Source organism: Canis lupus, chromosome 5 (assembly GCF_003254725.2).
Source record: "Canis lupus dingo isolate Sandy chromosome 5, ASM325472v2, whole genome shotgun sequence".
NCBI classification, from domain to species: Eukaryota; Metazoa; Chordata; class Mammalia; order Carnivora; family Canidae; genus Canis; species Canis lupus.
This window is the reverse complement of record NC_064247.1, coordinates 61307027-61329202: the sequence shown is the minus strand read 5'-3', so window position 1 is coordinate 61329202 and position 22176 is coordinate 61307027. Positions and strand designations below refer to the sequence as shown.

Below are 22176 nucleotides of genomic sequence, written 5' to 3'. Positions count from 1 at the left end.
CTGGTCCGGGCAACTCGGTTTTCAGAGGGCTGAAGGACAGAGGAGGCTTTGCAGGATGGACCAGGCTAGAGGGTGGCCCTTCCCAGCAAGGCAGGGAGCCGAGGGGACATGGTGGGGGCGTGGGGTGAGCAGCGCACAGATGGCTACAGCGTGGAGCTTCCCTTTCGCTAAGTGAGCACCAAGCTCCGGCCTGAGACCACAGGTGAATTAGCAAACAGGACCTGCTACCACACAAGCACATGGGAGGGACCTAGAATTTTGCCACATGAAAGGTGGTCTGGAGGAGACCTTTCAGACCTCCGGAACGACAGCCACCCACACCGTCCCCTAGAGCCAAAGCTGCCAGTTATAGTCATGGAGGGGTGATGAGCAGAGTCGCCACTGCCAAGCATGACATGAAGACCCACAAATAAGCCTTGGCTTATTTCATCCTCCCAGTGACCTCACGAGAGACATCCTTCATTCCTATTTCACAGACAGAGAAATAAGATTCAAAGACGGTCATTCACTTGGCCAGAGTTGGTGGCTAGGGAAGTGCAGAGCTGAATTTAAACTGAGCCCTGGGGATCCCCGAAGGTAGCCACTGGGAGCCTTTCCTGGGGCTTCAAGGTCTTCCTGCTGAGCACCTTCCTGGTCCACGAAGTGGGGGCAGAGGGTCCCACTCCCCCTCTCCATCCCACACCCCTGCCAACGTGGGCTCCGGCTGCCCAAGCAGCTGAGATTTGCAAGGCAAGGGCCCAGTAGCTAGGACCTGATTGCAGGTTGCTGCCCCAGCCCCCAGAGAAGGGGATCAGAATGAGGGAATCTTCTGGAAAATACCCAGTGACTTTCCTTGGAGAGAATAATGGCTGCTTTGGGGAGATGGCCATATTTTTCTGGAGGCTTTAGGTGGGTACAGCAGAGGCCCTGGCATCATAAATTGCAATCAAGCAAAGATGTCTAAAAAGGAAATAATACCCGCTCTGCTGTGCAGCCTGGCAAAGATCCTGAAATCTTAATGGAATTGAGCAATTTTTTGCATAGCACCGTAAATTCCTAGTGTCTACCTTATCTTCTCGTCACGTTATTCAAGGCACATTAATGGAGAATGGAGTGGAAGCTGCTAGTTACAAGAGAAGCAGCACAAGGAGGCAGTTGAGGAATGAGCCCTCGGATCCCGCGGTGTCGCCCGCAACTGCCTTCTCCATACCTGCCCCTTCCCCGGCCGCATGTGCTGTGCTCCCCCGAGAAAGAGCCGATAATGCTTTGCTCCGTTCCCCTGTCCCACAGCATCTGCTTTGCTACCTTCTCTCCTGGGGCGGGGGAGGCGGGACTCCTGCCACCTGCAGTATGCCCTCACCTCTCCTCTCTTCCCCCTACGCCACCCCTGCTTCACGGGGCTCCCTCCACTCACCTCTCCTTCGGTGCCAACACCTCCTGGAGCCCCATCCTGTTACCCATAGACCCAGAGCTTCTTTCCAGGACTTGCCTGCTGCTACCATTAGCTACCAACACAACCGTTTGCTGGGAGCTCCTCTTTCTCCGGGGCCCCCCTAAGGCACTTTCCCTTCATACCCCAGCCACACTTCCATAGGGTGATGACAAAGTCCAGGCCTCACGGGCCTGCACAGGGCTGCCTGGCACCTGGGGCCTGGGAGCCCACTACCCACGATGGCTACTGTTTCTCTTACCGATGCCGATAATGCCAATAACCTTCGTCAGCCTGGGGAAGACTCCATGGCGGTACTGAACCTACAGCCTCCTGTGGTTTGGCCCCACCTCTCCTGCTCTCTTCCCCTGGGCCCAAGCAGAGATGGGGGGTCGGGGCTCTCCCACACTCCCTCCAAGTACTTGACTGACACCAGGGCCTGAGACTCTTGTCCTGAGGACTTCTTGGACTGTGGGGCTGCAGCCTGTGGAGCTGGGACCCCCACACGGCCTTGCTAGCCCTACCTGTCCCTGTGCTCTGCGGCCTACGCCTGCCACATGTCAGAAAGGGCACGGAGGACCATCCCACCTCCTTCTTCCATCCTGAGCACACCTCCTCCTCCTCCAGGAAGCTTCCCCTGACCACCCAGCCCACTTGATTTCTCCTTCTCTGGATTCATCTCACCAACCAGCTTCAGATGCCACCTACTGGGCCAGCCAGGTGCCCCTAGGCATGTAAATTCAGGGTTGAAAGTGACCTTGATGCCATGGGGTCCTTCAGCTGCCACTCCACACAGGAGTGCTCTCCAAATGCTGACTCTTCCCCTGTGTTGCTCCATCCCTGGTTTAAGGAGCCTGGACTCAGCCCTGTCTGCCCGTCTTTGGGGGTTCTTTATTCTCCTGGAACCTGTTTCTCCATCTGTGAAAATCAGGGTGAATTCACTCTGCCTTGATTCCCCCAGGGCAGCTGTGAGAACCAAAAGACACTGGACTTAGAGTCCCCACCAAGTGTTGAGGGCCAGCCGGGGCCTGGCTGTGGTATCTGTCATGCGCACCGTCAGGAGACCCTCTGCCTAGCCCAGCCCACTCCTAGCATCTCCCACATTCTCCTCTCTCTGCAGCTGATGGGAGGACACCAGCGCTGTGCTGAGCTCCGGGCTTTCCAGACAGCATCTGTGCGATGAGCCCAGAGGGTGTGGCTTGCCTGGGCACCGTTCTTCCCCACCAACACAAGCCTGGGGGTCAGGGACCCACTCAGGCACCAACTCACTTCTCTTCCTTGAAGCATGTGGGTCAAAATGCCCCCCCTTCCCCCCCCCCCCCACGAGGACAGACAGCCAGCCTGCTGACACTGCCTCCTGTTGCTCTAATTCCCATCAAAGCCACATGTCATGGCCAGGCCCACGAAATCTCAGTCTGGGTAACGCACGACATGTTCAAGGGACCACATGCAGAGCATGCTCCGGGACACTTTATTTCCCAGCCACTTCTATTCCACCCCAGTGACACATAAAAACGGTTACTGAGCAAGAAGACTTGAGTATTTTTTATGAAGCTATAATATCTTCCATTAGAAAACAGGATGAAAGAAAGAGAGGGGATGAAAAGAGGGAGGGAGGGAAAGAAGGAAGGACAGAGGGAGGGGGAGGGAGGGAGGGAGGAAGATCTCTCTTTTGCTGGACTGTCTCCTGTATCTTAGGGATGGCCCGCTGGTAGGGTCCATCTCACTCTGAGTGGAGATGTCCCCACCACTAGGATGAGCCTGAAGGCTGAGGGGTGAGTGTGGATACGCTCCTCTAGGTGCTTGGTTGGGGATTCTGGCCCCTTCTGTGAACTAGCTCACCTGCAGGGCACCCCTGAGGGCTGGGGATGTGGTCCCAGGTGGGGCCGCACTTCCAGAAAGAGTGAGTGGATGTCGGGGAGAGGGGTAGCTGGGTCACAAATTATAAAAAAATTGATCATTCCCCAGATGGATGTCAAGTCTTTTGGGGGAGGGCAAGGGACATTTATAGTGACAACAGTGCTACCACTTTGAGAATGCATCTCCCTCAGTGTCCTGCTGCAGAGGAGGGGGGCTCACAGGAAGAGAGACACTCTGGCTAGCCTGTCCTGCCCAGCTCACGCACTGGTCCCAGCTCCCTGCAGCCTCACTGCACAGGGAAGGGGGTGATGTGGGTTGGGGGGGACACTAAAGCTTTCTCAGGGGTATTGGGTTGCTAGCCTACAGGTCCAACCCAATGCGGAGGGCAGCGAGCTATGACCCATTGGGCACTTGCTGTGTGCCAGGAGCTGGCAACGTGTGTAAGAGCACCATGTTACTGTCCCTGTTTACTGATGAGGAAACAGATGCAGAGAAATTAGGTGAACAGCCCAAAGGCAGCTAATAGGTGCTTCCCTGGGTGACCCACCTCCACTATTTTAGGGGGTTAAAATAAACACCATCCCAAACAGAGGGCCGATGGCGCTCATTCCCTCTACTCTGTGCAAAGTGGGTGCCCCAAAGGGCAGCCTTGGGGGCGATGTGCCAGGGACAGTAGCAGGTGTTCTGTGACCCTGCAGAATGCCTACCCCTGACCCAACCGTGCCATCACTTTGCCACTTTTGGGTAACAGTGATCTCTGAGGACCCTTCCTGGGGAGCCAGGGGTAGTACAGAGAGAAATACATATGTATCAGGACACATTGCACCCCCACAGGGGTGCCACAGCCTGATGCTGGCGAGGAGGCCTGTCTGCCCACAGCCTGCTCCCTCCCCTGCTGGCTGGGGCTGCCTGGGTCTCAGTGCACCCTCAGACCTGAAGGGCAAGTGGGGAGGCCCCAGTGGAAGGGAGGCAGGGCTCCCTTGGAGTGTGCTGGAATCAAGGCCTGTGTCTGGTGGAGAAGCTGACATGGAGCTGTTCGTGGCGACGTCCCCAGAGCGGGAGCAAAGGTGCTTCTCTGGGGCCCTGTCTGAGAAGCTGCAGAGCCCTGGGTCAGCCTGGGGAGCTGCTGGCCCCTGACTCTTCTTCACGGCTGTCATTTCAGCCTCCTCCTCCAGGCAGGAGAAATTGCAGGATCCAATGCCAGCTGTGGACTCACAAGCCAACAAAGGGATTTAGGGCTTCAGCTCCACCTCCAGGCCTGACCGACCAGGTGCAGAAACATGGTTCTCAGGGCACTCATGAGGGGAACCCAGAGCCCTGCCCAAGCAAGAATGTGGGTCTCCTTCTTCTAGAAGACAGGAAGTCCTATCCTCCCTCCACCTCTGGGCTGGGAGCTTTAGTGGGGTGGCCTGGAGCTAGCACCCCGTGAACTGGTACCCCCACCCCCTGCACTCCTCCAGGCTGGCACCATGTGGGCCCCCATGCCGCGGTACTAGGTGTAGACAGCTCCACTGCACCTGCTACTACAGTGGGCGGGGTGGTGGTGGGCTGGGCTGGCTGAGCTCAGGAGTAGGCAGGAAGCAGAGAGCATGGGGTGACAGGCCCAGAGATGCCTCCTTTCTGGCCCTAAGACCCGGGACCAGGTGCCCAAAGCTGGCTGTCTGCAGCCCCTCCCTATAAGAAAGGTGACACTGGTGCCCCGGGGAGGCAGAGAGGGCAGCAAGGGGTGCCCTCTGTGGACTGGGTGACCATGGAACGTCTGACAGTCTGGGCTTCTTCTGGGTGACTCCGGGTGCATGGTAAGGATCTGGTGCTCTGTCTGGACAGGACTTGGTGCCTGTGGTGGCTGGCTATATGGTCACAGCTTCCGATGCAGGTCGTCAGGGCAGAGCTAGAGCCCAGCTCGTCCTTGGAACCCAAACACCCGCCATTCTCCAGTGATCTAGGAGCCCCCAGTCCTGGGGTCCCACCGAAGTCCGGGTCCCGGCGCTTGCACAGCAGGGCTGTGAGCCCACAGGCCTCCATGGGTGCCACTGCAGTGGGCCAGGCAGGAGAGCTCCTCGCTACCTCTGCCCCAGTGAGCCGGCCTCCGCAGCCTAACAGCCCCCCAAATGGCAGTGGCAGACACAGGGACACACCCCCTGCTTCACTCAAGCACAGAAAACATTCATTAAGCATTTTAGAGGACAGGGCACAAAGAAAAACACTCATTAGAAGCAGAAATAGTTTCCAAATGAGCCATACAGAATCTGCTGGAAAGTCTAGCCTGAAACAAGGGCCTGTTCTCCTTGAGGCTGTGGACAGGGGAAGAAATGGCCAAACGGATGGAATGTGGAGGCCCAGGAAGGGGATGCAGGGGGCGGCAGGAAGGCCCCACGCCCCAGCACTAGAAGATCCCAAACAGGAGAGGTTGTGGGCGGCAGGGATGGAGCCTGAGGCCTGTGCACTGTCTGGCTCACCCTGGGAGCAGCCCAGCGGCAGGAGCGCCCACCTCCTCTGGCGCCCAGCAAGGCTCAGGGCCGGGATGACTGCAGTGATCACTGTGTTCAGGCCGTTGGAGGCAGAGGCAAGGAATCAGGAGGCCTGCCCCCAGCTGGCCCTGTCGCTGACCAGCTGGGTGACCCTGGGTCTGGCCCTGTCCTCTCTGGGCCTCTGTGTCTATCTAGGAAATGCAGCAGCTGAGCTCAGGGAAGCCTAGGGGACCTGCCAGCTGTGACACATGGAAGCCCCAGTGTGCAAATGATGTGACAGATGAGGCAGGTGTCCCGGGCAGCGGTGGTGGCTCCTCGAGGCCCCAGGGCAAATCCCCCAGAGGCCCTGACCCAGCTGGGCAGATGACCTCGTGTGGTGCATGCCAGCCGCGACAATGACCTTATGAACCCTCCACTCTCAGGCAAGGCTCTGGTTCCTCACTTGTCTCCCTGCTCACATCTTAATAAAATATTTATTAGCAATGGACAGGGGGCAGGGTAGCTTCCTCCTCAGAAAACCAGGTCACTCAGAAACTTTTAAGTGTTGTGTCAGCTCCTGTCCCCCTCCTCTCCCTGACCCCCTGCTTCTGGCAGGGGCGCTGACTCTGGCCCCGGGTCTGACACACGCTCCCACCCCCGGTCCTGACGTGGCCGGCCCCTCCCTGGCCGGCTGGGACTCTGTGCTGGGCTCTGGAGGGACGGGGTGGGGGTGGGGTGCGGGTTCCTCCCTCAGGGACCTCATGGTCTGGCTGCAGAAGAAAATCAAGTCTGCATGGGTGGAGGGCCCTGCTGCCCTAAGTGACCTTGCGATGAGTGGTACCAGTTTGGGATCCCAGAAGCCCCCGCTGGCTGCTGGGCTGGCACGACAGTGGGGGGGGGGGCGCCCCTTGAACAAACTCTCCTTTACCCAGAAGCTCGCTTTCCCTTGCTGCTCCCCCAAACCCCCTTCCTCTCAGGATAGCTCCCCATGTCCCTCAACCCCTCACACACCACTGCCATGAGGGGTGTGGTCAGCAGCTGGTGGCTTCAGGGGACCAGGCTGGCTTCCAGGGAGCCAAGGGCTCCTACCTCACGCACTGCCCTGATACCTTCACTCCCACCCAATCTTTTTTCCTGGTAATTGGTGTCAGAGACAAACTTGGGCCAATTTCCATCTGGGCCAGTGTCTCATAGCTTCTTTCCTATTTAATATCAGAGAAATTAAACCTGGCCACACCGTCATTATCCTGGTGTTGTAATTAGCACCGGAACAAATTGCCCTGAGCCGTGCCGACTGCTGCAGTGTCTATCAAGCTCATGCGGAAGGGGCACCCCACTAATTGCTTTGGCCTTGGCTCCTTAACCTGCTACTGCCCAGCATGGACCGGGAAGCAGAAGCCCCCACCCCTGTGTGTATCCCTTCCGGTCACCTGCTCACAGAAACAAGGGCAATGCTCTAGAGTGACCACTCCCCGGGGCTGGAAAGAGAAAATAAGGGGGCCCAGATCTACCTTTAAGAAACCAACTAGTTCCTGTGATACTGGCCTTTGGGGACACGGGCTCCCCTGCCAGCTGGAAGTGACAAACCCAGATGAATGTACATCACCCCAGGTATGTCTCTAGCACATAGTGGCCAGGACTGAAGCACCGGGAGAGAGGCGGGCTGGGACCGCAGACACTCCCCTCCAACCCCGACCCCTGACTTCCCACCGCCTGACTTCTTCCCTGGCCCCAGAAACAAAATCTGAGTGGAATCCAGTTTGGACGGTAATGAGCTCACACCCCATGGCTGCCGGATGGTGTCTGATTCTAGGAAAGTAAATTTAGTGGAATGAAAAAGCCACAAGCACGTGATGGAATGAGAGGAGACAGGCGGAGGCGTGGGTGTGGGAGAGCAGGCCTGGAGGAGGGAGCACCCCTGAGGAGTGGAGAGTGGGCTGCAGGAGAGGCTGGCTGGCAGGAAGCTGGCTGGGGGCCCTGCTCCAACAGGGGGCAGTGGCGGCCAGGAATCCCGAGAGTGTGCCCAAGGGGTGTTTCAATAGGGCATCAGACTATAAAGAAAAAAAAGCCAAAACAGGCCCTGGTGCCTTTGGAGGAGCAGGAAGGAGGTGACCCGGGTGCAGGCTGCTCCGGGTGAAAATATTCCTCGGCAGGCAGCGTGTGACTCTGGGGACACAAGGACCTGCTCCAACTGCACCAGATCCCTGCTCTTGGGGTAGGAGGCCCACATTCTACTCCTGCAGCCGGGTAGAAGAGAAAACCTTTCGTGTTAACAAGACCAAAAGTATCAGCCCATGACCACGCGGAAGGCCCCTTTCACAGGAAAGCGAGGCCGAGCAATTAGGAGACGGTTCTTCTAGGCCAGCCTCCCAGGGAACTGACATCCCCGGAAACTGACAACAGGGCAAGATGTCAGGGAAGCCGTGTCTTTGCAAATCAGCACATCCTCGGACAGTCTCAGGCGTCATCCACTAATGAACTTGCTGAACCACAAACAATTATTTCTGGAACTGAGGGGCAAGGGCGAAGCTTGGAGGCAGGGCCTGGGCAGGGCCTCCACATCCACACCAAGGTGGCTCTGGGCCCCGCAGATACCTTCCAGGCCACCTTCCCTGGTACCAGTGGCCCCTTTGCTCTCTCTGCTCCCTGAATGCATGCTGTGACCTTGGGCATTTTCCAATCTGTCAGACCCCTCCTAATTGCACTGCCAACTGCAAGCCAAGGAGAGCCTCTGGCCTCTGTAGGAAGTAGGAAGAAACTGGGGCAGCGGCGCCTGGCCCTCAGGGAGGTGGGGCCCACAGAGAGCGGCTACAGATCAGAGGACATGCTTTGCAAAGAACCCAGGTCCAGCCTGACCGATAGATCCCTCGGACCTTCCCACCCACAGGGCAGCACCCTCTCCTCAGCAAGGTGACCACCAGCGACCACCAACGGGGAAGAGGCTGGGCAGCCACGCTGCTGAGCCAGGCCCGACTCCACCAGGCTGTGCACCAGCACCACAGACTCTCATGGGGCAAGGGTAGCTGGGGGGCTCCTTCACCCTTTTCTCTGTCCCACTGCAGAGCAGACATCACAAATCGATTACTGGGCTCCTTCCCGCTGAGTCACGGGCTCCTCCTCTCCCAACAACCATTCCAATCAATCCAACTGCCACCGGCATGCCTCTGAGAGCCGATTTTCCACAAGTGCCGACGACTAACTAACCCACAAGGGAAAACGAATGTGCAGCTTTCAGCCAACACGCATTTTGCAATCAGGGGCAAGATGCTCAGCCTTGTTTCCGTCCTCATCAAGAGGAAACTGAGGCACCCTGGAAGCACCTGGTGGGGCTTGATTCTCCTGGGGCAGGAAGCACTAGCCCCCCCACCAGGCCTCTCCCCTCCCTGGCACCTGACAGCCACCAGGCCAGCCACACGCCCGGCCTCAGCACCACACGCCAACACCCCTAGCTCGCCAGGGAGCCTCGGCCCCGAGCTGCTGCACGCAGGAGCCCCACGCCCGCGCAGCTCCCTCCGCACACATTCCCCAGCACCGGAGACGGAAGAAGAATCCAGTCCCAGCCACCTACCTGAAGGAGCCAGTAGCACCTCCGGTGGAAGGTGGGGATGATGGAGGAATGGACATAGCAGCCGTACAAGCACTAGGGAGAGAGGAAAAACGAGAATTCAGTTGGAAAGAGGGAAGGAAGGGAGGAGGACGGCGCAACAGAGAAGGAGCCAGAAGGGGTCACGGACTCTGCCAGCACCCTGGGGCCTGAGGGCGGGCGCCTCTGGGCCTGGCTCCAGGGCTGGGACTGACGCCTGGGTCCGTATCTAAGAAGCAGAGTTGGGAAGCGCTAGTGTGCACACCCTGATGGACAGCTGGGGTGCTTTCCCCTTTGGGGGCCATGCAGGCATGTGTGAACCCAGAAAAGCCAGGGACCAGGGGAACACACATATGTATACGTTTTGCCCATAATATTAGGGGCTCGGAGTTACCCTGAAGGTTCATCCACAGAGCCTAGGTTAAGACCCCTTGGTGCACAGGGAGGGACCGGAGGCATAGGGAATTGATTCAAACACATGTACACACCGCCCATGCCAGACCTTTCCTGGTCAAGGGCATCGTGCCAGGCAGGCGAGGTGGCCCTGGCTGGTGGGACCTCTGAGGCTGGTGGGGGTGGGCTTCCTAGGACTCTGACCTCTAGAGGCTGAGAGGCCCCTCATGCACAACCCACGTGCAGGCTTTTATTTAGTTTTTCATTCATATTTTTTGTTTGTTCTAAGGTTCAAGCTGCATCTTTTGCAGATGGATTTGGTTTTGGAGAATCAGGTAGGTGTGTGTGGGGGGGGGGGCAGTGGGGACTCAGGTGGGTGGAGCTGCCCGGTGTGTTGTGCACACAGCACTGGGCCCTGTGGGTCAGGTGTCCAGGCAGAGGTGGGATCAGGGATCGGTGAGAACAGACCTCTCAAAACCCAACTCTGAGAGTCTTAGGGGGACAAGATTTTGCCTTTTCTTTTGTAGCCTCCAATTCTAAACCAGAAACTCTCTGTTTCCATCTCCTGCAGAGTTTCCCTGGCTTCCCAAAGCACACGTTCCAGAATCGGTGGGGCAGAGAGTGCAGGCAGGACCCCAGAACCTCGCAGACCAAGGATGAGCACAGTCTCCCCTTGACCTCTCATTGCTCATTTGAACCTCACCATAGCCACCCCCTCCCAGCCCCGGTGCTGCAGGGAGAAGTGGCCAGCAGCTCTGCATTTAAAGCACCCCCCAAAAGACCAAGTACAATTTGCTTTTACTAGGAGTCCATCTGAGCCCTGCCTGTCTGATTAGCCGAGTTGAAGAGAAATCAGTCTGGACTATGGGATTCTGGCTGTAAGAAAATCAGATTTCCAATATGTTAGAACTTTTACAGATTGCTGTCAGCTGGGACTAAACCCTGTACAAACCAACCAAACAAAGCGGAAATTAATTTAAACGATTCCCTTGCAATTCTTGCCCACGATGTATTTATTATTAAGAAGGCAATATTCTTTCCTGACTTTTCTGGTTTTTAATACACTGTGTTTTTCTTTTCTCACTTTTATTTTTGATAACTCACTCCTTCTTGCAGAAAGAGATGCCTGTTTGGACGTTTCCTGTGACCGTTTGTTTGCCACGAATGAGCAACCCACCTGCAACTCTAATCAGCTCTTTTCCTTTGGAATTTGCATATCCTCATGGGCAGTTTCATTACTCTTACTCATGTAATGAGCCAAATGGAGAGAGACATAAATTGTTGAGAGAAGAACTCTCTCCCGTCTCTTTGAAATAAAAGGCTGCACATCTGCTTTTTCCCACTGTTCGTTCCTCTTGAGGGTTTGCAGACTTCCCCCCTTCACCTGTCTCCTTCTCTTCCCACTGCTTTTTCTCAAACTTGAAAAGAATGTGGCTGATGTGCAACTTCATTCCATTCCCCCCAGTTCACTGCTGAGCAGCCTGGGTTGGGCTGCGGCGTCTTTGAACCACACACGAGGACTCGCTGGGAATTTACCCAACACCTACTGTGTGTCCCTTCTGAGAGTCCACAGGAAGGAAGAAGCATGCGCCCACCCTCCCCTGAGCCACCCCTGCATGTGTGGGCAACCTCACCTGCCCAGAATTGCCCAGAACCATCCAATAAGCAGGATGATGTTAAAAAGAAACCGCCGTTTCTACATCAAGGCTCATGCATTTTAAATTTTTTTTTTTTTTTTTTTTTTATTTATGATAGTCACACAGAGAGAGAGAGAGAGAGAGGCAGAGACACAGGCAGAGGGAGAAGCAGGCTCCATGCACCGGGAGCCCGATGTGGGACTCGATCCCGGGTCTCCAGGATCGTGCCCTGGGCCAAAGGCAGGCGCCAAACCGCTGCGCCACCCAGGGATCCCAAGGCTCATGCATTTTAATCAGAGGAACACTCGGGGCCTCACTTAGAACCTAGTTACTCTATTTTTAGATATTACTCTAACCACCCTGGTGATCTGATGGCTCTGGTTTCCACAGATGAGAAGCACAGTCTAGGAAGGCTGGAGAGAGGGAAAGCGGACCATGATGAGATGAGAGCGAACCATGTCAAATAGCATCCAGGGAGGGAGGGAAAGCCCCCCCAGAGAGCCCCAAGGACTTTAGGAGCCCAAGGGCATTGCCTTCTCCCCATGTCACCTTGTGCAGCACACGGGGTCACCACCCCCACGGTTCACTGCCCATCTCTACTCCCGGGACTGGGAGCCTCAGACCCTCTGAATGAAAATAACTAGCGACCATCCCACTGGTCTCCACAGCCTGTCACAGGAAAGGACCCTAAGCCAATAAATGTTTCATTTTTGCTTGTGGTATTCCGAAGGCTCAGGTCTCTGAACCATGGACTAAAAAACCATCCTAGAAAAATGGCTCCTCATTTAATGCTTAAAGGGCTAAGCTTCGGTTTCAAGGAACTCTGACTCATGTTGAGTAGCTGGCTTATTGTCCCTGTGGTGAAAGAAGTTTCCAGTAATTCACCCTTGGTGAGTTGAAGTCGGTAAAGACTCCAGCTTCTGGAGAGATGGGTCCTGCTTGGGGAAGGGGACCTGCTGGGAGAGTCCTTGTCCTCCTAGGCTGTGAGAAGGGCACCTTCCTCCTCCTGTCTCCTAGGTGGCTGTGAGGGTGAAGAGGAGATGCCCAGGTGGGATGCTCTGGACAGTCCCAGAGGACAGTGGGAGAGGGGGTCAGATTTAAAGCAGGGAGGTCAGTTCAGGTCACTATAACTGTGGGGGCCACGGCCAGGAGCTTGACTTGGTCCTGAGACATCATGAGCAGATCTGCCCTTCAGAAGCTCACTGTGGTATGGTGTGGCCAGGACACAGAGCTGAGGAAGCTAAGGGGCCCCAGGCCAGCCACGTGAGCCTGGAGACCCACTGGCACTGGATGGTGGTAGCAGTAGAATTTGGGTGTGGAGAAGCAGCCACGCTTGCCAGGTATAAGGACGGTGCCTCGCTTTCTGGCTGTACAGACAGATGTGTGTGTGTGTGGGGGGGGGGGTGGCGGGCAGGGGACAAGTGGTCCTATCCATGCTCCAGGACAGGAAACTCCAGGGCTGCAGCAGCGTGGGGTGGGGGAGGGGGAGAGAGGCTGATTTCAGATTTCTGCTTGGTGAGGTTGAGGAGCTTGTGAGACATTCAAGTGAAGACACAGGGTGGAGCAGTATGCAGGGATTCAGTGCTCAGTCTGGGCTGGACACAGCAATCCGGGCATAGAGACAGCGTTGGAAGGCAACAGAGAAGCCGGGGAGTGGGTGTCGGTTCAGGCTGGCTTCTCCACTCTGGTGCTGGTGAGGCGTGAACTTGCCGACACTCGGCAGGTAACTGGCCTGGCTCGCCATGGGCCGGGCACCCTGGGCCTCTACACTTTCGTTCACGGCACGCCCCCAGCCAGGCCCCCAGCCCTGACCTCAGACTCTCTTGCCAGGGCCCTTTGTCACCAGGTCTTCACTCTGCAGCTCTTCGTCCATGACAACGTCCTCACCAAGCCACCTGGGGATTAACTGCACACTATTTCGTGAGGCAACATATCAAATCCGTTCTTTTACCTGCTCATCAAAAAAGCAATCAGGTTTGTCTGTAGTGATCTGTGTTTTACAAACTCCTGGTGCTTTTTGATCAGGCCTGGGGCTCCCCTTGGGGCTCTGTGGGTTGAGTTTTTTGCTTGGGGGCCGTGATGTGATTGGAGGGAGAGTCACTTCCTAGGGCTGGTGGACACAACTGCATGTGTGTGCGTGTGCACACGTGTGCAGGGCTGTGTGCAGGACAGCGTACTGTGAGCCCCTTGTTTATGCATGCACACAATGAAAGAAAAAGAGAAAGCAACTAGCTATTTATAGGAAAACTCGGGAGAACCTCACCCCTAGCTGGAAGCAACTTTCAAATTTGTTATATTTGCAGAATTAAGGCCTGACACCTTCCCTTAAACGTGACAGCTGAGCAGGGAGGAATTTTTTCTTAAATACTCAAAATTGCTTTTATGACACAGTGGGGCTTTTTTCCCCTTTTTAATAAAAAGGAAAGATACATTTACAGGGAAACCAACAGTAAACAGGAGCTCCCTTTAATTCAAAACAAACACTTCCTATAAAGAAGGGGCACACTGGCTGCGAATCTTGTCCATTGGATTTCTCCCCAACAGACTCAGCTGCTGGGGGTCTCCCAGGTGCCAGACAGTCTGACAGGCTTCAACACCCAATGGTCTCAGTGGGCAAAAGAGGGTAACACCTCTGCGTGATGAGCAAGGCTTTACTGGTTGGGAGACTAGGACACCGTCAGGTGCTCCCCTCTTCTGTTCAGCTCTCAGTGGCTTCATGTGAGCAGCTGATTATCCACCTCTCTCTCTCTCTCTCTCTCTCTCTCTCCTCTCCTCTCCTCCTCCCAGGGAAACCCCAACCCTCTGTCATCTCCTCCTACTATCTGCTGGGATTCCAGGACACGGATGCACTGTCCCCAGGCCAACCTTGTGGCTCCCATTCCTGTGCTTCTCCTCTTGTGGTCCCACTACCCGTGCAAACCCCACCCTGCCCGAGACATCTAGGTCCTCCCTCTCCAAGGAAGCCCCTTGGAAGCCCCTCCTGACCAGGCCAGTGGAAGGAGTCCCTGGACAGGGACAGCCATGAGGATGTGGGTTCTGCCCCAGGTGTGATACACACTGCCACTGTGGTCTTCAGTCCTGCTTCCTGTATCGCGGGGCTGGCACTTTTTGTAAAGGTCAGATAGTAAATATTCTTGGCCTGTGAGTAGATGGTCACTGTTACAACTGCTCAATCCTGCCTTCATAGGGCAAAAGTAGCTTTGGATAATAGGTACGCAAATGGGGCATGACTATGTCCCAACAAAACCTTATTTGTGGATATTATAATTCGAATTGTGCATAATTTCACATGTCATCAATATTCTTCTTCTTTTGATTTCCCCCTCCCCAACCATTCTACAATGTAGAAACCATTCTTAGCTCAGGCTGAACAAAACTAGGTAGTAGGAAAAAAAAATAGGTAGTAGGCCACATTTGGTCCATGGGCCATGGTTTGCTAACCTTGACCTACCAAATAGAGAAGAATGTGAATTGTATGGTCCTTTGTAAAATTCTCCACAGTGATTTCCACCTAGCAGATGCTCAGTACACTATGCTTCATTTCCATGTGATGTGAATATGTAAGCATGGCAAAGAGGGAGCAGCAAAGACCTAAATGTGTGGAAGGTACAAATACACATGACACGGGAGACTACAGGATAGGTCACGTCTCTCACCATCGTCCACGGCAGTTTTCACAGAACTTGGATGTCTTTCAAACTGCACTTAATTGTGCTTTTGTTTGTTTGTTTGTTTTCTGGGCCTGAGAATGTTGTGTATCACCCTAAATGCCTTATAGGAGATTAGCTGACACTCAGGCATGGTGCTTGGATCAGAGGACTTCTTGGCATGTAGTAGGTGCCTATGAAAACATGGCTTCCTGTACCTGTCAAGCACCTTCTTATTAACTAAAGCAGAATTGAGTGAGAGAAATTACAGAAATCTGACTGCAGCTACCTCAGCATTGGGGACTTGGCCCTTCATCTCTGTGGCCTCAGCTGCCAATGGAATTTCTTCTCTGCAGGAAACATTTCATTCTGTTTCCTGAGGGCCTCCTTCCACAAGAGGCAGGGAAACCCCAAAGCCAAGTTTGGCTGTTGACCTCCCTCTTTGGGAAAGTGTGAGCCCAGCATCTCACTGCATGGCTCCCCAGTATTGCTTGCCAGGCCTCTCCAGAGTGGCAGTACCCAACATGGCAGCCATAGGCCATGTGTAGCTATTCAGATTCACATTCACATTCAGTAGAATGAAAAAAAATGGAAACTTCACCTCCCCAGTCACTAGCCTCACTTCAAGTGCTCAACGGTCACATGCACACGTAGTTAGTGGCTATGGTGTGGGATGGTATGAAACAGTCTGTCATCGCAGGGAGCTCCATTGGACACTGCAACTCTAGAGAGCAAGAGTGGAGATCCAGTGCAGAGATGTCTGGCTGAGACTCTTGGAGCCTGAGACCCCAATGGCTGGGATGTGGGGGATCCAGGGTTTGGAGGGAGATGGCACGTCGAGGTTGGGATTTTGGATATTGGCTCCACTTTGGGGAGCTGGAATGTCCACGGGTTGGTACATGTCATTCTACCTGGGCCAGCTTGAATCAGTCCACAAGTGTCTCCTAGAGCCCCTGTGCCGCCACAGAAAAACTTACTCCTAGCCTCTCGCCACCCAAAGCCTTCTCTGATGCAGGCATAATTCCTGCTGTGTCCTTAGACTAGGGTGTTTATGGCATATCGCCATTTATAATCCCAAGAGCTGGATTAGGCTTGTGTTGGCAGCCCCAAGTCCCCCCAGTGGCCTGGCCTGGTCTCCCCCCCACCCCAGGTGTCTGCACAACAGCAGTCTGAGTGAAAATAGATTTTTAGGTGCTTGGTTTACCTTGAATCTGATGTTCACATGACAAAGATGAATAGTTTTAAAAATGTGTCATGGTATAAAGGAGACAGAAGACAAAGAGGTGATAGAAGGGAAGGGGGAATCCGCCCAGAAGATAACAATTTAATCCTGCTCTGAAGTGATGAAGGCGTAAGGGGCCATTTGTTCAGAATATTCTCGGCTGAGGCAGGTGAGAGGCAGTGCCAGGGCAGATGGGGTGACAGGCAGACCCTCCAAGAAAGGGCACCCAGGGCCGGGCCGGGTCTTGGCTCGGTTGTAAGAGGGGGGCGTGGAGCCGGATTCTCCTGAAAACAAGTTCTCACTTTGTGGACTCTTCCCTGTTGTGGCCTATTCCCCAGCCCAGTCCTCCACGATCCCCCATGCTCCCCTGTGGGAGACAGGAGCAAACCAACAAAAGCAGATCAAAACAGGCCTGATGCTAAGTGCAAGATCCCCAAGACAGGTTGTGATGGAGGTCGGGGGAGGGAAGAGTCTCTTTCTCATGCTGATGGTCAGCCAAGTTACCTAAGAGGAAGTGACATTTGTGATGAATCAGAAAGGGTGAGTAGCAGAAGGCTGGGGCATAATTGGTGGAAAAAGCCAGGGTAGGTGCACAAGAGCAATATCTTAAGTGGAGGGATAGATGGCCGAGTCTATGAGTCGCAGACTGTTCTGCTGTCCCCCCATGGGACCTGTGATGAGCGGCTGGCAGATGGCCTTGCATGGATGCTAAGGCCTGGGATTTTTATGGCTCTGCCCTGCTGCACTGGTCCAGGCTCTGCATGCCCAGGCAGGTTTCCTGGAAGGACTGTGGGGAGCTCTGCAAATTCATGGAAGAAGTGCAGATGCAAGATTAGAACTTTGGATCTGGCCTTACCAGCTTTCCCTCCCTCCCTCTGTCTCCATCTCTCCTTGCTATTTGTCTTCCTGGTGCTTTCTTCTCTCTCACTGCAGCTGGGCAGGTAGCAAGAATCCCATCCTTCCAGTGTGACCCCAGAAGCACGAAAGTGTCTTGCCTGCCTGGGCCGTGAGCCGGCCCTGGGACTCTCAGTGGGGCAGGAAGGCACCCGAGCAGGTGTAGGGCAGAACTGTAGGGCTCCCAGGTGGGGGTAAACATGGTTCCTTTGTTGCTAAAGCTTTGACTTCCTGGGACAGGTGCTCTCCAAGGAGCAGGTAAAGGGAAAACCCTCCAGGACCTCCCAGATCTCCCTGGACCAGCAGCAGCTGCTGCAAGCTACATAGTCTGCTGCTCCCCTGGTGCCCTGAAAGCTGGAGCTGATCCCGGAAGGCACTACTAGAAGGTCTTGTGTGAGAGTGCTGGTGGGGGTGGGGTGGGGGGTGACACAGACTTTCTCCTGTCTCTCTTCTCTAGCTCTACATTGTCCGGCAGAGAGACATCCTGGGGAAGGCTGAGGCTGGGCAGGATAGTGGTTTGTTCAAGGTCACACAGCTGGGAAGAGGCAGAGGGAGACTCAGACCCATGCCTGCCTGACCCTGCCCAGCGGGTCAGCCCCTGCCAGCTTCACTCAGGCGTCCATGCCAATGGCTGAGGGTCAGGCCTTCTGCTGGGCCTGCCTGCGTCAAAGACAAAGGGGTGAAGTCCCGGGCTGCTCCCAGGACTGTCCTCACTGAAGGATTTGGTTCGTATTAATTTAAGATTAGACCAAATGATTCAATTCGCATGCTGCCTGCAAAAGCACTGGGCCTCAGAACTTGTTAAATAGTGAATTGCTTTAAAATTAGTTTGAGCTAAATGGATTGCAGTCTGATTTGGCCTCCGGGTTGGGTGACAGGAGAGATCTGGAATATTAGATCATCATTGACCCGGTCTCCATCTTGGCCTCTCTCCTAAGACAATCAGCAATGGCATCTCCCAGTATGCTGAGGCCCTGCCACAGCAGGGGACGGAGGTCAGAGAGCAAGGGGACTGGCCGAGTTTCCCAACCTGACACCGGCGGGTCACACAGGCAGGTCCCAGCCGTGGTCACCCTTAGGTTGCCCAGTGGAACCAGACCCTTCCCTGGAGGAAGCCCATTAGCCCCATAACTTCTTGCGGGGTGGGGGGGGTGGGTGGGCTCTGGGCCTGCAGGATCCCAAAGAGTCATCTTCCAGGGCCTCAAAGGACTCCTCCTTGAGACTGGTTACCTCCAGGACTGGGATCCTGGTGGCTTGCTCTTCCAGGACATGAAGTCAGTCATTCTGCCAACTAACAGAGAGTCTCTTGTGCTTGGTGCTATAGTTGATCTGGGGGCCTCTCCATTACCCTGGAAGGGGGTGGTAGGATGCCCTCTCTGTAGTTGTGAGAGCTGGGGCTCAGAGATGCTAGTTTCTCACCCAAGGTCACAGGGACATGTTAAAGCTAAAATCTGAACCCTGGGAATTCACTGCCATCTCCCGGGCAGAAGTTTTGGTGCACGTTCCAGAGGAACACTGGGGACCAGGTGGCCCAGCTGGGCTGTGGAGGTCAGGTCCCCAGAACTGGAGGAATCAAGGGGCAGACACAAAGGATTGGGCAGCGAATTTTGTAAGGCAGGCGGCTCTCTGCCCCGTCCCCCCAGATGGGCAGTGTACAAGGGAGAGAGCCAGAAAGAGGGGGTGCCCAGCAGGCCTGGGGCATGTGTGTACCCCACCCCATCACCCTGTAGACAGTTCTGTGGACCCCCAGACCCTGGGACAGGAGTGTCCCTGGGCACCGGCATCAGCAGGAGCTTGGCGGAGGGGGTGCACAGGGGTAGCAGGACCTTAGACAAGCAGAGAGAGTCAAAGAGACCCTCTGGGTGGGGGACTCTAGGCAAGGAAGGAGGAGCCACTGTCCTCCGCACCCCCAGGCTTTGGGGCTTCTGGGTCGGGGTAAGGAGTAGAGAGAAATGCTGAGAGGTGCTCCAGGGGAATCATGGAGAGGGAGGCCTTACACTAGAGGCTCCCCAACATCTCCACAGAAACATCTAGATCATCTTTATAGCATCTTCAGGTGTCCAGTAAAGGGACCTGAAGGGGAACATGAGCAGCAGAGGTCATGGGACAGTGTGAGCTCGAGAAGCCCCTTCCAGGGGTGGGGGGAGGGGACGTCCTGCCCCAGGGCCACAGCAAAACTTCAGAGGCCACGGGGGCCTTGCCCTGGCAGCCCTGCACCCCCACCTGCCTCTGCTCGCTGAGCTGCCTCCCCAGGGACAGGCTGAGCATCTGCCGGACAGCACACCCGAGCAGGGCCGCGTCGGCCTAACCGCAGGCGACATGAGTGAGAAGGGCGATAAAGATCAAATGAATTTTTAGATAAAAAGGCATAAAAATCATGTTTAAAGATATAAATAAAATCCTTGGAGCTTCAGCTTTATTGTTTTTTTGGGGGGTTCCAGGATTAATAAATTAGTGGATATAAAACGGAGTAATAGCTAAAAATTGATAATGAGGTAAATTTAGATTTAGGGAAGGAGGTGATCTGAGACATGGCTCTCCAGCAGAGAAGAGGGGGCTGGCAGCTTAACCCGGGTCCTCCTGGCTGGCCTGCGGGCTCTGCTCTGGATTCCATGGCCAAGTGGAGGGGCTTCAGCCGGGGGTCCGGTCCAGACACCTGGTCGTCCTTACCTGCTCGCTTTCCTGCCCTTGGGACCTTCAGCCAGATGGGTGTGGGCTCCTGTCCATCCTCTGCCCTCGACAAACAGCTGTGGGAACCAGCTGCTCTGGGGCATTCTCACGTCTCAGAAGGCCCTCTGGGCACCTGGCCCCCCACAGGCTGTCAAGGGTGTCCCTTCCACCCTGCTCCCCCTCGCTGGGGAGTGCTAGGCAGCTCTGCCCCCGCCCCCCCCGCCCGGGAACTGCCAGCAGGGAAACTATCCTCACTATGTCTATGTACAGACCCACATCCTCTGACTCAGCTCCCTGCCTACACTCACAGTCTTACTCTTTGAGCCTATTTCAATATATATATATATATCTGGGTTGTTTCTACTTCAAATACTTCCTAAAAGTACTGGGCATAAATAATAAATAAATAAAGTGAAATTTCCTTTCTCTCATCAAAGCGTATCGCTGAGACCTCTTTCTTGGTGCCCTGCCAGTGGCTGGAACTGATCTAGAAAGTTGTTTATAGTGATCAGGGCCTCCCTCCCTTCCTCTTGTGCTAACGGCCATGGGGTCCCCTGCGGCGAACCAGGCACCCCTGTACTGAGGACTCTGAGGAGGAGAATGGACTCCCACAAGTAACTCTTGGTCTAGTGCCCCCCTTGCCAAAGGGCCAGCTTTGCACATTTCAGCCAATGCAAATGCTAATGGGGGACACTGAGCCTCTCTAGGGGGGGCCAGTCCTTGGTGCTAGGGGTTTTCAGTATATGATCCAGGTGGCTGGCCCTTGTCCTTACTCATGATCCATCCCTTGGTCCCCGTTCCCAGAAGGTGCAGGGGCTTGATGGATGTGGAACACACCAGGACTTGGCTCTGAAAGCCCCCAGAGGCCTTTATAGGTGGCACAGAGGCCAAAGGGTTGCCCAGAAACCGGCCCTTGCTCTACCACCTGCCCTGCTCGGTACTCTCGGGGCTGGAGTGCCCGGCTTTCCTGCTGTAATTATTGCTCTGCTCCCAGACCTGCTAGAACCCGGCTCTTGGCACCGCCCCACCCAGGTACCCATGACACCATCCAGATACCCACGGCGCTCGGCAACACACACGGCTGCGTGCAGCAAGGAGTCTAAGAAAGGGATTCTTGCTTACGACAGGCAATGGGTTTTGTTTATTAAGAAGGTGGAGGGAAATGCCAGGACCCAAGTCTGTGGCCATGTTAATGTGAGGCTGGGCTCCCTGCCAAGGCATTAAGTAGAATCGAATTCCTGAAACCAGCTTTAATCAGCAGATTTTTAAGGTTAGAATTACTCTCTCCTCTCGAAGCCTTGCCAAGGTTAATTTGGGCCTGAGCATGCAGAATTAATGGGCTGGACAGAGGGAATCGGCCTTTTCCCGATTTTTTCTCAAGTTCACAAAAACATCACTACAAAGTGGGGGGTGGCAGGGAAGAGCCCTCCTGCAAAGGGAGCACCCCTGGCTTCGGACGATTGATCTGAGGGCCTGTGTCAGAAACACACCCAAATGGGATTACACCAACCAGCCAGCTCCAGCCAGAGATGCCGGGATGGGTAGCAAGTCTGATTGTCCTGGGAACCTATGGGATGTACTGAGCAGGATCTGAACCTGGTCCTAAGGACCCTTAGCGTCCCTCAAAGAGTCCTGAGCTGTGTCCCTTCCCCAAGAAACAAACATGTCAAAAAAGCGTGTGGACATCCCACCCTTGCCAGGCCCTACTCTCAGTGCCTCCAAGGATCTAAGCACATGGGATGCCCCAGGGCCCTGCTGGCACTCAGCTGCCATATGGACCTGAGTCACTAGGTGCCCTGGTCTCAATTTCCTCATCTGTAGAATGGAAATATAATAATGATGGTAACAATAGGAGTGAGGCTTGAACAGTACTGGCCACCCAAGGAGGTACCTGTGGTTTCACAGTTGTGACCTTAGAGGAGAGCCCTCCATCCTTTGATAGGATGATCAGGAGTGCTGGTCCTTGTGGGAGAGCAGGGTGAGGAGGGAACGTCCCTGAGGAGCTCCAGGCCCTCAGACGGAGAGCCTCTGTCCAGCCTGGGGCACCTCTGTAGGAGGACAGGGTGGGAGGGGGGCTGGACAGAGGCCCTTCCCTGCCCTTCCTGATCTGTCCTGGAGTCAGGGTGTAAGCACTGGAGCTAGACTTGGGTTGGAAACTCCCGGGCAATTCTTAAATCACGCAGAGGACTGAGAAAGCCTAGGGGTGGGTGGTGGGGGGCTTGGTCTCCTTGAATCTCAATGTCCCTATTAGTAGAGGGTGGGGACTGATGACTCAGATCTTGCAGGTTCGTTGAGTCAAATGAGATTAGTGACAACATGTTTTCTGTATGGGGGTATAGGAGGTCTTCCTCAGTTTCCCTAGATGTACCCTCTACTCCCCAGCAGGGACACCCCTTCTCCACCACAGGCCCT

At 55.0% G+C, this 22176-nt stretch overlaps 1 protein-coding gene across 1 annotated transcript in view; it reads right to left on the bottom strand.

The window, feature by feature from the left end:
* The window catches only part of CAMTA1 (calmodulin binding transcription activator 1), an 849138-nt gene that overhangs the window by 235459 nt on the left and 591503 nt on the right, over nt 1-22176 (bottom strand). Inside the window, 1 exon segment of the mRNA XM_025427290.3 lies at nt 9287-9358. Within this exon segment, the coding sequence (XP_025283075.3) occupies nt 9287-9358 (72 nt within the window).